Genomic DNA, 15,448 nt, shown 5'->3' with positions numbered 1-15,448 from the left:
GACTGGACAAGTGTAATTCATCTGGTTGTTGAGGCCATATGCACGTTGAGCATATTTTTCTTTCACCATACAGAAAACAAAAAAACATGACTATTATGATTTAATAGTTTTTAAAAAATGTATTATTCAATTATTATTACTATTAATAAAAACTTAAAAACAAAAACACCTTTTAAATCATTTAACTGATAGTATTAATCAGTCAAAAGTTTTACTATCGGTTAACGGTTAAACGGTCAATATGAACATCCCTACATCATACCTCAAAATCGTGTGCCAGGAGCTCAGCGTACGAGCTGTAGATGTTCCTCAATTTCTCGGTCATCTGGCTGTGGCTCTTCTGTTGGATGCGGTACATATTGTGTACTCTGGTTCCCATCTCCTCAGCCATGATCAGCAAAGATTCACCGCTGGGTGATTGTTTGTCTATAGTCTAAATAAGACGATTAAACAAAAAACTAAAGTTACTGGGGCTCCATAGAATAACTGTACAGTGAGACGCACAATAAAATGTAAATTGTAATAAAAGTAATTTGGAATTGAGTCATTTCCTCCACTTAAAAGGGTTAAACATAAAGAAACAAAATAGACTTAAGTAAATGTTTCAAGAAAACATTCTCCCACACAAGTCAATGATAACCTTCTACATCTGTGCTATCATATTGTACAAGTGTCATAATGCAAAAGAGCACAAATTACTGTAAATTATGTTTGATTCCTTGGTACCTGAAGCATGATGTTCACATACTCCTGATCATCCAAGATACACATGTAAGGGTATATACAGGTACTCCATGTCCTCTGGCTGTTGCTGGCTAATATCTGTTTCTTGTCTTTCAGAGCCTGAAGCAGAACTTTCTCCCAATGTGTCCGCTGGGTGGCTAATAAGTCTCTCTGTAGAAATATACAAGTACATGTTCATTTTTCTTCTGAGCTTCATTGCATACGTGCAACATTATTCAAAAGTACAAAATTCAGATTGAACTGCAATGAAGATCTGGGCTTTGCATCAGGTTTCAAAAGACGTTTGGAAAGAAGAGAATGACTCCAATGTGTGCAATAGATGTGTGGTTTAATAAGAAAATTATTAAGAAAAACTGTGACATCATTATCAAGACAGTTAAACACATTTCGTTTCTTATTATTGAAACTAAATTATCATTAATTATTATAAATGGTCCCAAAATTCCATTCCATTGTCATGTTATTTCTTGTCTTCATTCATTCATAACTGGTCTACGGGTCTTTTACTGTAAATCCCCTATAAAGGTAACCATTTTTAAGGTAAAAACAGTTCATGTTCTCATTTCAGACTTTAAAAATGAAAATCTCATATATATGTAGTGAATGTAGCGCACAACACAGCTCCGGAACAGCGTGCAGTCGTTGCCATCCCAAACTGGGTCATCTCTTTATCAGGTGCTTTTCTCTTTCCCTTCGGAGCAGTAGAGCAGCCGAATGACAGGGATCGGATCCGCTGACCCCGCATTGGAAGGGTGACGCTTTCACCAGGCTCATGGGGGACACATTACAACGCATTTTTATTCCATTAGACTCTACCGTAAATGTTGCAGAGACGCGAGGGACCTTTCTCCCTCTTCTGCTAAAAGACCACGGGCAGTGGAGTAAAATGCCAATGGAGAAAGAATTTGGAACGTGCGAATATGCCGAGGCATGAGGAGGAAACTTTCACAAATGTCTGTGTTTACAGGTGCACATCTGCATCTTGGCAAAATACGATGTGTTGACTGCTGCGAGGAACATCTGGGAGCGTGTGACTTTAAAAGGCTTCTTTATGGTACTTTCCTATGTTTGAGGATTCCCACTGCGTTATACCAAGTCATACCAAATATTGATACTGGACCACAAGCTAACGTTTAAATATATACTGTATATACAAACATAAATGTTTTATCTGAATATATGGTATATCAAATATATACCAATTTATAATTAGTACATACAAATATATATTTATATTTGACCTGTGCATTTACAGTACACTTTACATCACATTACATCACCAACAGACAGGATGCATCTTGGTTTTGTACCATTTTGGCCATGTTGTTGGTGATAGGCTTCATGGCTTCCACGGAGTCGATGGTGACGGTGTTCGCTGCCTCCATATCAAGCTGACGACTGAACCGATCCCGCAGTTCTGCCAGACTGAAGTCCATTTTAGGATACGAGATCCCTTCCCTCTAAAACACACAGGATCAGGTAAAATGACAACAGGAAGGAAAGAAGCGGTAATCTCCAAATGTGAGATTTCATTTAGTGCTGTCAAATCGATTAATCGCGATTAATCAATTCCAAAACATTTGTGCTTATAAAATATACAGTATGTTGGTGTTTTTTTATTTGTATTAAAAAACACAGAAATGCATGTATATTTTTAAGAAATATGTGTAATATATATTTTATACATAATATAGATATACTACATAATATTTAAATATATGCTTTATGTAAATATTTGTTGTATATACGCATGTGTGTACGTGCATTTACAGTATATACATAAATATACTTAACACGCACACACACAGACATTAATTTTGGAATCGATTTATTGTGATTAATCGATTTGAGAGCACTCATTTAAATACAGTATAACCGTAAAACAAAATAAGTAAAATCTAAATGAACAATAAAAATTCATCAAAATGCCAATATTTTCAGCATACAGGCCTAGAAATGACATGTATTACATGTATATCAAGATTCCATAATATTTCTGTTTTCCATTACCATTGAAATCCAGTGGATGTATGTTTAAGCTGGATTCCTTTAATCATTGTAAGCGACTTCACAACGTTATGTGACAAGTAACGCTTTGACAAGGAATAAGCTCTGTGTGTACTGTAAGTGAGCCCTAGACGATTCGCTACATAACAAGCACAGAATTTACATGGAGGCTTTATACTGAATATTACTGCCTTCTTATAACTGCATGTGAAGTCTAAGAGGGATAAAATCTCATTAAAACAAACATTAAGACATCATTTGTGCGATTACCGTAATTCCTAAGACTATTTACACTTCATAAAAAAAAATGAGCAACTGCCCCAGGGCTAGTGAAACGCCACCAGGGCAAGTGCATTTCTGAATTACTACCAGGCCACAGTTTCCCGGCCGTCTGAATTCTACCCTGCGGCTTATTGACACTTTAAGATCCACTTAAATCCACATTAAACATTCCTCTTAAGTAGGGTTGGGTTTCGTTTGAATTTTAGCAATTCCGATTCCAATTTTGATTCAGCTTATCAATTCCGATTCTTCCCGATACACAGTTTCGATTCCACAGTTGAAGTACTTTGTAAAACATTTAGATATAAACCTGTATGGTCTTTTAGCCTGCTTATTGACTAGTTTGCAAAAAATAAATATCTTTATGAGCATTTTGTGTATATACAGTATTTACACATACAGTAGCAACCATGTTTTTTCTGATTTATTACAATTTGTATTACCATAGCTTAACTACATCATGGTTAAACTGTAGTTACTATAATGAAACTATGGTCAATTTGTGGTTCCTGTGCTTTATCACAAGTTAACACAAGCACATTTCTGAAAATATGCAAAATATAAGAGGAATTGAAATTTTTATTTCAAGTATCCGATTCCTATTCCTTTCGATTCTGATCCGATTCCTAACCTTTCGATTCCCCAACGATTCAGGTTTTCGATTCCCAAACCTTATCTTAAGGCTACTTGTTTAATTTAAATCAACAGCTAGATGGCTGATCAGCGAGAATGTGTGTTCTGTCTCGTAACGCCCAATTAAAATCAAATGAGGTTGAGCAATCGCATTCAGGAGTCTAGCGTTCTGGCCGACAGCCAAATGGGTGGTCACATGAAACTGTAAATACGGCATATATTACTGCAACAGCCTGCTAAGTGATGCTAAGAAAACGTGACACGTTCTTACACATTCTGAACGGTTGACACGGGCAGCCGTTTGTTATTCAGGGGGGGGATTGGGGGGGCGTCGCGGTCTGCGCAGACATCTGGGAATTATCACCGAACACATCATGGAAGGATTTTGATTGGACAGAAAGGCCTGAGCATTAATATTCGCCAGGGAGACAAGGAAGGAGGGAGACCGCTAAATCTGTCCTCAACAGAGATCGCATGGACGGCGGCCAAACTAAGCGAAAAGGTTATGGTGGGATAAATCATGCCGGCGGCGATGACTACTACAGCCCGGCCAGGCAGAACACAAGGTTGTGTTGTGTATAGGGATGGCTCGGCAGAGGCCCATATTTCCAGAGAACTGCTGCCTGACAGGAAGAAACGTGTGTACTGACTTCTGCGTTAAGGACGTATCGTTTCGTAACCACGTGAAAGAAAGGAACCTTTATTTGGCTCTGTCATTTAACTACACAACTATAGATACTCTTGTGTCTTCCAATACAAAGTACTTTTTGTATTTGTTTGTATCTTGAAGATTTTTAACCCTCATGTTATGAGCACATTTCCAGTTGAAATGTTTAAAATATGACAAATAACCCCAATTTAAATGGTTAATGCTATTTTAACAATTTAACTAGAAATGCACTGATATATCGGCCAATAATCTGTATCGGTATAGTTCAGGGCCTGATCAGGGCCGATATATTCTGTCAATCAAAAGAGGACAGGAAAATCCAATGAATTTGTGCTCTGTATTTAGAAAATGTTAAGAAACATCACCAGTTTGACGGTCAATATTAATAGTCATTATATAAATGACTAACATTCAGAAAGTTAAGAAATATTAATTTAAATTTCAGAATCGTTATCGGCAGATATCACTCTGAATAATCAGCTGTTGTATCGGTGGAGAACTTTAGTGGCGGTGCATCACTAATATCAGCAGCTGTAATTGCCTCACAGCCATGCTGATATAAGAGCACTTTCACACTCCTACTCGAGCGATATTGCATTAGTAACCTTTTAAAATACTTTACCTAAAAGTAAAGTAAAATATTATGACAAAATGTAACCTTTTGATTTTCCTGCCGAGTTCTCTGAACTGAGTTCCTGCAGAAACCACAAGACGATGTTGATTTTAATAGATAGATAGAAACTAGGGCTGGGCGATGTCTACCAAATTGGCATCGGACGATGCCTACAGTGAAACATCGCGATGGACGATGACATCAGGGGGCGGGGCAAGGCGGGGGCATATCAGTTTACTAGATGGCCATCTGCCAAAACATTAAAACAATTATATCAGGGCTCCAGACTGCGACCAAATCGCATTTTGCGACCAGTTTTCAAGACAGCGTGAGCATTTTTACAAGTACTCGTGCGTGTACGACCCGCAAATTTGGAATTTCTTCCAGTTGTTATTACATGTGGAAAGACGAGTAGATCTTGAGCCCACCAGTGTAGGCTGTGTGTGTGTGATTAGTCAACTGCGCGGGTCACGGGTCTCTGATGTTACCCGCTGCCATCGCGGACGCACACTGTTCAGGACGTCATTGACAAGTTTACACACACACAACGTGAGCGCATTACTACAATTCACTGTTTGCTTTCACTTTCTACTTCCGTCTCCGTCTCGCGCGCACACGCATTGCACAGGTTTCAAATCATACTCGACCGCGGATAAGCGTGAATGGACGAGCTCGACACATGCGCAGATCAATCTAATCAAGACTTGTGCTTTATAAATACAATCACAATACTTTTCACAAGATGTCAAGTATGACCCCAAACATAGCAGAAGGGTTAAAAATTACTAAACCAATATCACACTGGTAATATCTATTCTTTACTAATATCTGGTAGTATAAACTGCTTTGTTGACTATACGTTTCTATAGTGGTTTTACTAGTCTTCACTTATGGCTCATTCAATTTATAAAGTATTATTGTCTTGAATATTTTGTTTTCTTTCTAAAAAAGTAAATAAATTATCAATCATTTCTAAAGTATTCAATTAACTGGAATATTGATACATAGTGAATACTATACGATTATGTATTATATCAAACAGTCGTGAGCTCCAAAAAAACCCCTAGCAAATATAGACATCGTAAAAATACTTACACCACAATATAAAATATTGCCCATACCTTAAAACATCCTCCAACATTATGCTACTGACTTATATCATCACATAAATGCCTGCTGGGCATTACTAACACTCTAATATGTCTGTGATGGACTTACATCCCATCCACTTAAGTGTACACTTTCAGCTCAGACCCCCAGATGACCCACTTCCTGTGAACTTCCCAGGAAAGTTTCCATTCAAATAAAAAAGGTGGTTGGTGTGGGTTACAAATGGGCTGATGTGCACCTGCGGTAATGAATCAACGGGGAAAAAAGGGGGCTGGCGGGTAATTGGTGGTGGGGTAGACTGTCCTGAAAACAATACCCAGTGGGGCCAAAAATAGTCTGGGTACGTTTGTCTGGAGGAATTAAATAGCAGATGACAGCTGTCACGGTTGTGAGACTCGGCTTTGTGACACACAGACGTGTTCGGGCAGGTCTTTTAATGCAGCCCGAGGTACATAGTCTTCTTATAAAAAGCATGTTCCGTTTTACTGCGTCCGTCTGCGTCCCTACATTTTTGCAGTTTAATTAACGTATTTTACGACCGGATCGCTAACAAAATAATTCGTGTGATGGAATGATAAAGATGCTGGTATTTGGGTACGATGGGATTTATAGTCCTAAAAGAACAGTGCGTGAAGAACAAGGTCTTTTATGGGTGATAAAATGTGTACGGTGATATATATCATAAACAACACCGGTAAATGACATGGTAAATGCATATATAAAAATAATTACAAATAGACAAAATTTAAAGCACAGTCTAGAATAGACAAAATAAACAAAACAAATGTACCTCAGCATAGAACCGTTTCACCAGTGGTAAGGAACATAGTGGCTGCTCTTTGGATAAATGTGGTTGGTATTCGGGTTGCACCAATCGAACGGCTCTCAGGACCACATCTCTCTCGTCCTGCTTAAACACACAGCCTCTGAACACATCGTCCACAGATATGCCATCCACCGCCATCTGCTGCAGGCACCTAGGTGGACCAGAAAGGAGATCATTCCGTCAACAATAATTAAAGCTGAAGTGTTTATTTGTCAGTGCTAAAATGTGAGTAATATCCAGAGAAAATTATAAATACAGCATTTGTTGATTTATATACGAAGAGTAAACATGTGGCACTATCAAAACGTTGCTTTGTTTGTTTAAGCATCTCGAACAGCTTAACCAACCGTGTGACTTTAGTGGCTGAAGAATGAGTTGGAAAACAACGTTGGCAAAGCGTTGGCAAAGCGTTGTTTGGTTTTTCTTTTCATTTTGAATTACTAAATACGCACCTCACTTCATCATGTCTTCTATTGTTGGTTTTTTGACCTTCACGGAGGACACTCAAGACTCTCTTGGTCTTCTTAACACAAAGCTTGAACCCCACTCAAGTTCATTTCCATTGTGGGCTAAATTGCCCCAGTAGGCAAATACTCTAAGTCATTTGTTCGAAATAAAAAAAGACACCGATAATCCAAAGGCAGGGAAAAACCTTATAACGAGAAACCGTCCACGGCTGCAGCACCTCGGCTCGTGGCATTGAGACTGGCAGGGTGTCGGAGCGGAATATCAAATATTTGCATTGACACGGAACTTTGCACAGAAGGTTCCTCTCCCTCTAATAGTCGTGTCAGATAGGCCACTGCCGTATGTCCAAGAATTACAAGTCTGTGGTTACTTAAACCAAGAAAAAGTCAGACAGATGCCCACGCAGCTGGACCGCTGAGTGTTGTGGAGTCAGGGCGCGTTCACACCGGGACAATAATCGCTATCTATGCTAGGGAGTGAATTTGCACATTCCCTCGGCTCATCGGCAGTGAAAATCGTTTGGTTATGAATGCCGAAAAACGTCTCGAAAAACGCTGGCGATAAGCGCGTGTGATTAACGTCCCGGTCTGTACGTACCTTTAAGCTATGTTCCAGTTGTGGATCGAATATAAATGATATCACTCAGGATGAAAGAAAAAGAGGTGCAGTTGGCACAAATAAAGAATAAGTGATGATAGACCAACTTTTAGGATTTAACAAACATCTAGAACCTTCTACAAAACATGAACTTCTGTTGGCTGTGGTGGTATTAACAAAGAGGATCAATATAAAGACAGAACTTCTCAGAGAGTTTATTGCGTTAACAGTCTAACATGATACATTATATCTTCAATTGTATCTTATTTAAAACACAAAATATCTCCACAAACAGTTAGCTGTTAAATGTGTACAATTACTTTCTTATCGCATCAATTTATCTTGCTAAAACTAATCCAAGACGCCATTATTAGTCTGAAAACAATATGATATATGAAATTCCAATGCGATTACCAAACCTGAAATTATTTCAAAGCCATGCGGTAATGGAATATCACAGATTTAACCTCGCCATTGTATTCTATTTACCGCAACCTCAAGAGATATTTTACATTTTCGAAGGCAAGACAGACAGGGTTATTCCTAAGGCCTGCCTGAAAATGCAGTGATGCCTCAATGGTTTCCAAAGCAACAGGCTCCTTTGGCAGTGGAACATACAGATACAGGCCATCAGTGCCCTCTAGTGGACGTACAACAAGCTGAATTTATCGAGGTCGGCTATGAGGCCTTGTGAAAGTGATAGGACTCTGAAAAACATTCTCTCTTGGAATAGGTGGACCAACTTTACAAGATTAATACTGAAGCATTCTTCAATGGCTGAGAAAGCTGATAAATGCAAAGGTGGTTGTAAGACAGGCAAATTTATTTTTATTTCTTTATTTGAACTAAAACAAGGCTTTGACTGATTACAGATTCTAATTCCAATAGAAAAAGATGTATTAGTCAACGCATGTTTGACAAAACGGTACAATACAACAATTTTAAAAACACAGTCTCGCTTTAAATTGCTAAAATAAATGTAAATGAGTAAAGTGTGTTTGCTATCAGCTTACAGTGATCGATCACCCGGCCATCTGCCACATGTGCCATATTGCCTTTAAAGCTGTTACCTTTAGCACTTACTGAAAGCACCAAAACAGGCTAGAAACAACCAGACGGACCACCTTAAAGAAACAATTCATACAAAAAATTAACTTCTGAGTTTCTTCTAAGATGGAACACAAAAGTTAAATATCTGAAGAATATGCTAGCCATCTCTTTTCCGTATAACAAAAGTGAATGGGGACTAGGGCTGTCAAGCTCGAAAACAACCACAAAGCACCATAAAAATATTTTATAGACACTCTTCTAACATTTTGATCAATAAACAACCACCCAAAACATCTTAGCAACGCCCTACCACTAGGAACCCAAAACATCTTAGCAACACACTATCAATCACTCAAAGCATGCAACTGCATGACAATGCCGTAGTGACCACCCAGGACACCCAAGCATCATTCCAGTGAGTTTTGTATAAGAAAGCACTACAAGCATTTTCATCAATGTCATTAAATTAATTCTATCAATCTTTTCAAAATATCATAAAATATGAAAATATAATATAGGTGGCAGTACAAAGATTGATCGAGAAGAATAAAAAAGTCAAAATAATATTCTGACCTGATTCTGTCAAGGAGCTTGAGTGAATGCAAGGCAAGATGCAAAGAGCTAAATTCTTCAAAAGATGAGCGGCACACAAAACAAAAAGATGACCAGAGGTCAAGGCACTGAGTTAATCCTCTGCAAATGAATGACCACAATTTGAATTTCTATTTTTGGAAACGGTCAAGGCGGACTGACACCCAGAATAATCTTAGCGCTCACTGCTCAGTGCTATATATGAGCGGATTAGCACATGGAATGAATTCAAAAAGGCGTTTATATGACTGCCATCACCAATCTGCATGTTTATGAGTTCAATTTGAATGCTTATATGGAATCTAAATAGAATGGCAATAGCATAGTAGGAAATCCAGACTGAAGTCTGGCCGATGCTGCAACACTGACATCTAGTGACACGTCCTGCAGTTGTGCCACATTGATAAAACCATCAAGAGCTTTTTTATAGTGTGGTTTACACACAAAAAACAAACATTTATGTCATCATTGCACATTTCTAAACACTACACATAAACCTCCTTTAAACATTAAAGTTTGCCCTGATTTAGCTTTTTATTTAATTGTTTACAGTGTGAAGTCATAGAGTTCAATATTAATCAATACTAACAAAGGAAACAAAATACAAATCGAAATGAAACCCTCCGTCAGTGATGACATCATCTGTTATAACTGAAAACCACTGAAGTGGTCACCTGGTAATGATCAATGATGAGCGCTCATCCATGCGGCCCATGCACTCCAGCACTGCACAGTAAGAGGCAACGTTAGGTTTCAGACCTGCTTCTTCAATAAGAATGAACAAGCGACGGATGTGGTTGATGGAACCCTGCAAAACAACAACAACAAAAAAACCCTCTAAATCCTGAACATCGACAACAACTGTCAGAATGTAAACGGCAACAGATGCCTACATACTTTTTTGGCCCACATCCTCATGATGATGTTGTAGGCACTGATCGACAGGTGCTTCCGTCTTGACAGGTGTCGGTGATGAGTCAGAAGAAAGTTCTGAGCTCGAGCTACATCGTCAGTAAAAACGCACGCCTCCAAGTAACAGCGCACTCTGAGCTGGGGATCTCCATAGCGGTTCCCCTCCTTGTCCTCCAGAAGCTTTTCTGGAGCGCTCTGGGTCTGCTGCTTGTGCTCTTTGTCTAAGTCTAGCTCCTCTTCCTCAGCCATTTCTTTATCGACAGACACTGCTAGTTCTACCATCTCCGGAACGCTGCCAACTTCACCGCTGGAGATGTTTAAAACCTTCGCCATTCCTGATAACTTGGAGGCAGAACTTTCTGTGACTCTGGAGACCTTCTGTTTAGACTTTTTCTGGAGGCTTCGTTCTTTACCTTTGGAAGATGTTGCAGCAGGCGCCGGAGGTTTGGAATCATCTACTTGAGTCTTTTTCTTACTCTTTTTACCTGTTGTGATGGTCTTTGTAGATGTAGAAGGAAGCATCATACTCCCTTTGCTGCTTTTACCTGCAACTGGCTTATCATGAGTCCTTTGTAAAGTTTGTTTTTTGGGTTGATTCCACTTTTCACGCTTGAGTTTCTCCATCCAGCGATTCGCGTGAGTTTTAAAAGATACGCCACTTTCTGAGGTTCCCTTTTTAGCAGCTGGCGAGTTCTTCGGACTGCTGGTAGTTGACATTTCCTTTCCTTTTTGCTGGGCTTTGACAAGTTGAACCTTTGAATGTTTGACGTCTACAATGACGTCTGATTGCAGCTGTTGAATTCTGGCCTCTAGAACTATTAGACAAATATATATAGAAAAGTTAACGTCAACTTTGAAAAAAAAACACTTAAAACATGTATCCAAACAAATCACTCATTCAATTCCTCTCTTGTAATACCAGGCTGCAGGCACTTTATTTGACAATGCAATAGTCTATTTCTAATATTCATTAAAAATCTAAATGAACAAATGATAAAAAAATATTATGAAAAATTAACATACCATCCACCAACTGAGTCTGTTCCCAGAATCTTTTTTTCCCATCCTCCTTCTTAGGAATGGCCGAATAATTTCTTTGGTAAACTGTAGCCCATGGGTTGTCTTGTAAAGGAGAGATACATAAAATAAAACGTTTACAAACTGAAGTATTTATGGGGCTAGACTACAGAATAAGACATCACACAGTAGGTATGTAGGTGATACTTTTTACATGTAAACAAAAGTCTTAAACATTTTACGTTCAACATAATGTCTTATGCAATCAAACAAACTCGAATTTGTAGTACCGAAACAAAAAGTAACACCAATGTGATCTGAAGGGCACTAACGGTACACATGACAGCATGTAACGTTAGATGTCACGATTAACAGTTTTTACCTCGCAGTTGTCCCCCTCCATTATACCGAATTTTGAGACACATGCGGCAATAATCCGCATCGAGAAGTCGCATGCACCTGTCGACAGCAAAACTTCGCGTTAAACCCTTTGAAAAGGCACACAATGTTAAAAGTGACATGTTGACATGATCGATTCAGCCACCGCATTATCGCGTGCAGAAGGCCGCCATGTTGATTCAGACCTGATTGCAGATACAGGACACATCGAGGTAGACCTGCTCAAAAGAGTAACGACCTAATCGACCAAATTTCATTTTAGAATAGCATGAAACACCTGCCATGCCCGTGATGACATAACGTTACCTCTAATTTAAAGTAAACATCAAAGAAAAGTTTTTAGGAAATGTGTTTTTTTACGCTGTCAGTTATATGATGTTTGTTTATGTCGTTATGTACATGTAAAGCATGTTAGTTTTTTTATTTTGACAACACATTTGAGAAGTTAATTTAAAATAGAGGATTTTAGTAAATTGTTGTAGTATTTATTTTTAATTAAACTAACATTTAGGGTAGAGACTCTAGATGGCGGTCTTTGCCAGATCACCTCACGCGGCCCAGCAAGGTCACGTCATGCGCGAGCGTCACTGGTTTTACAAAGCCACAGGTTTACAGATTTATGGTTTATCTTTACAAATTTGTGTGAGACATTATGCCATTTTAACTGATCTGTTGGATGTGCCCACGTCTTTTTAAGTGTGTATTGGATGCTTTGGTGAACTTCCTAAGGTAAATCTCTTCCTCATAGAACAACGTTGTGATAAGATTTTAGTTGTGATGTAAAGTTAGGCCGTAATAATATAAACATTAATTTTTTTAATTTAATTTTTCTTTATTATATTTTTCCTTAAATTTATTTGTATTTATTATATATATATATATTTTAAACGTCAACAGTGTAAATTACTTTACAACCAGTCCAACCAGTTCATAAAGTGCAAGTTAACATATTTATGCTGACTGACTGTATATGGGTAGTTGACAAATAAACTGTAAGTATGTCCTATGGTGTGACAGCAAAAATAAAGAAACTAACAATGAAGATAAATCTCTTTTATGCTATGTTATATTATAAATATAACACACATGTACGCTATATTTGTCAACTACCATATGTTAAGACAGCTAGATTTTTTATTACGCTTTACCCTTAAGAGAGGAGTACAGTACAGTCAGCTATACAGTCAAAAACTATGTAAAATTACTACATTTGCATTGTCCCTTGTTTGCATTCAGTGCCTATGATGCCAGTGGTCTCAATGAGTGGAGTGTGTGGCTGGTAGGTGGAGATCAGAGACTTTCCTCCAGGGTCTCCTTCTCTGACAGACCCATTTGATGTTTCAAACTCTGGTGTGACAGTCATTATTGGGTGACCACCTGTCAACAAAAGAAGAGAAGAGAGCAATTCAAGACCCTGAAAATAACTCCAGCCAGAACAAGGCTGCCATTCTCTGCAACTGATAATCAGACCTCTTTGCACACCTAAAGAAAGAGTGTATTTCTTTGTTTTTGTGGAAATGCTGCTGTTTTTAAAATGTTCACCTGATCAGACAATGCATTGTGTGACTTGGTGTTGGTAGTAAGTGGTTTTATGATAATTCGTTGGAACATGAAAAATTCTGGAAAGGGGGGAAAGTCTCTTTTAGTCCTTTAAATATACCAAAGCTTGGTGTCATTTACAACCACACCATGAAGTTTAGAATACCCCCGTGCAAGCTATTTTGAAAAAACCTCTCCACACCTGTCAATAGCAATAATTCAGAGTCTATATGCATAAACGTCTGAAAGTTTAACATCCTAGCAGCACTGGTTATAGATATAGATATATGATATAGATATGCTCGACTTCACACCGAACATGTGCAACACCTGTGAGATGTATCTCTGCGATTATTGCTCACAAGATTATCTGGAGTGTTTGAATGATAGATGTCCACCGATCCCCCTACCACTTTTTTCTTAAAATAGTAACAGCGTGTCTTATCCTCTTGAATATCAGTCAACTATCCCCAAAGGATAAAGACCTCGAAGCTGCTAATCAGACAAAATACAAACTTATCACTGATTTTACCTACAATGGACAATGGTCACGAAGGAGGAAATGCAAATGACCTGCGTCAGAAGAATCTAGTGGGAAGTCTGTGGTTGACATGAGCGTTTTAGAGTATGGTTGCATAACTTTAATGAGCTATTAGATGGTATGATATTACATGGTGCGTATTGTCATGTTATTGGCATTTAATCTTGAGCTATTGATTAGAGAATAGCATTGACCAGGCCACTAAATATGTGTTGTGAAATCATTAAAATAGTTTATTTAGAATGTAGTCATAAAAAACCTTGTATCATTTTTAAATGACACAGTAGTTGAGAGCAAAAGAGGGAAGGGGGTGGGAGGGGGTGACGAAGGGTCACTGGAGAAGAGTCCGTATGTTAGCAAGAGAGAGAAAACAATTAATAATGGGAGCTATTAGGGGGAGATCAGCGCAAAGAGGGAGGTCAGGTTTCAGGCCCTTTTGGAGAACTTTGATGGTACAAACCAGGCCTCATTACTGAGATATTATCTCCATTCATACACTTTCAGAGTTGATGGGAGCCCTGCTGGGAAAGATTAGGTTCCTTTCGTCAGTGAACATCCTACACGGCCGCACAGATTTTCTCAGCTCAGGGCACAACAGACATGGCATCATGGGAGCTAAGCAAAGGCCTATTGATGGCTAGTGATGGGTGGAATTAAAGGTAAAATTGCCGTTTATATGAGATCATATCAAAGTATTTCATAGTCTGATATATACAGTATCAGTAAGATGAATTAGGATGATATTGTGCTAATTGCATAAATTACATTTGAGTAATTCAATAAGGTTGTTGTTGGAAATAAATTGAATAGTTGGGATTGTTGTCAGACTGATAGAAAGATTCAACTCCTAAATAAAGGAGTTGCCTTACGTGCATGTGTTTTACTTAGGGACCAGCATCCACATGTTAGCTCCACATCTGACATTCATATGGGGACAGAAGTTTGTTCTTGATCCCAGGGCAGAAACGTCTTACATTGCCCCAAAATATTCTAATTACCATCAATTTCCATGGAAGCAGGGCCGGGAGTTTGATTTCCGGGGTGGTTGGGTGCGCTGGAGGGGGACAAGATTGCTTGCATGCATGGACGGGTTCACTTGGAACAACATCCTTGGAATTAAGAAGCTATTTAGGCTATTTTGTTCCCTTTTCTGTGTAATCCATTTTTAAAGGAGCGAAAAGGTAGGAGCAGAGAAATGAAGCATGGCATACGTTGGGGTCCACCTCAGTTAGGTCTAATTGGGAGTGATGGATGATGTATGTGACCCAAATTGTTGAGGCTAGTGAGTTGAAGCTTTGAAGTACAGCGACAGGACACCCAAAGGCCAATATGACCAAGCAGACGGGAATGACTGCGGGAAGCTGAAAGGCAACAGACTGCTGTCTCCACATGCTTTTATAGGCCAAGTATGACTGCTAAAGCTTCAGAGACCTGTTAGTTAACTAGCTA

General features: G+C 38.7%; 1 protein-coding gene across 3 annotated transcripts in view; it reads right to left on the bottom strand.

Moving 5' to 3' along the window:
• The window catches only part of polrmt (polymerase (RNA) mitochondrial (DNA directed)), a 40,792-nt gene extending 28,694 nt beyond the window's left edge, over positions 1-12,098 (bottom strand). For all 3 annotated transcript variants that reach the window (XM_057325218.1, XM_057325217.1, XM_057325219.1), the window contains exons 1-8: positions 11,903-12,098; positions 11,527-11,625; positions 10,489-11,318; positions 10,266-10,399; positions 6,850-7,036; positions 2,055-2,204; positions 727-894; positions 263-433 (exon numbers count right to left, since the gene is read on the bottom strand). In XM_057325218.1, coding sequence (XP_057181201.1) covers positions 263-433; positions 727-894; positions 2,055-2,204; positions 6,850-7,036; positions 10,266-10,399; positions 10,489-11,318; positions 11,527-11,625; positions 11,903-12,041 — 1,878 coding nt within the window. In that variant the 5' untranslated portion in view covers positions 12,042-12,098. The remainder of the gene's footprint in view (positions 1-262; positions 434-726; positions 895-2,054; positions 2,205-6,849; positions 7,037-10,265; positions 10,400-10,488; positions 11,319-11,526; positions 11,626-11,902) is intronic.
• Positions 12,099-15,448: the final 3,350 nt, after the last annotated feature.

This window comes from Triplophysa rosa, linkage group LG25, assembly GCF_024868665.1.
Source record: "Triplophysa rosa linkage group LG25, Trosa_1v2, whole genome shotgun sequence".
NCBI classification, from domain to species: Eukaryota; Metazoa; Chordata; class Actinopteri; order Cypriniformes; family Nemacheilidae; genus Triplophysa; species Triplophysa rosa.
Note: the sequence above shows the minus strand (reverse complement) of the source record. Positions and strands in the feature narration are given on the sequence as shown.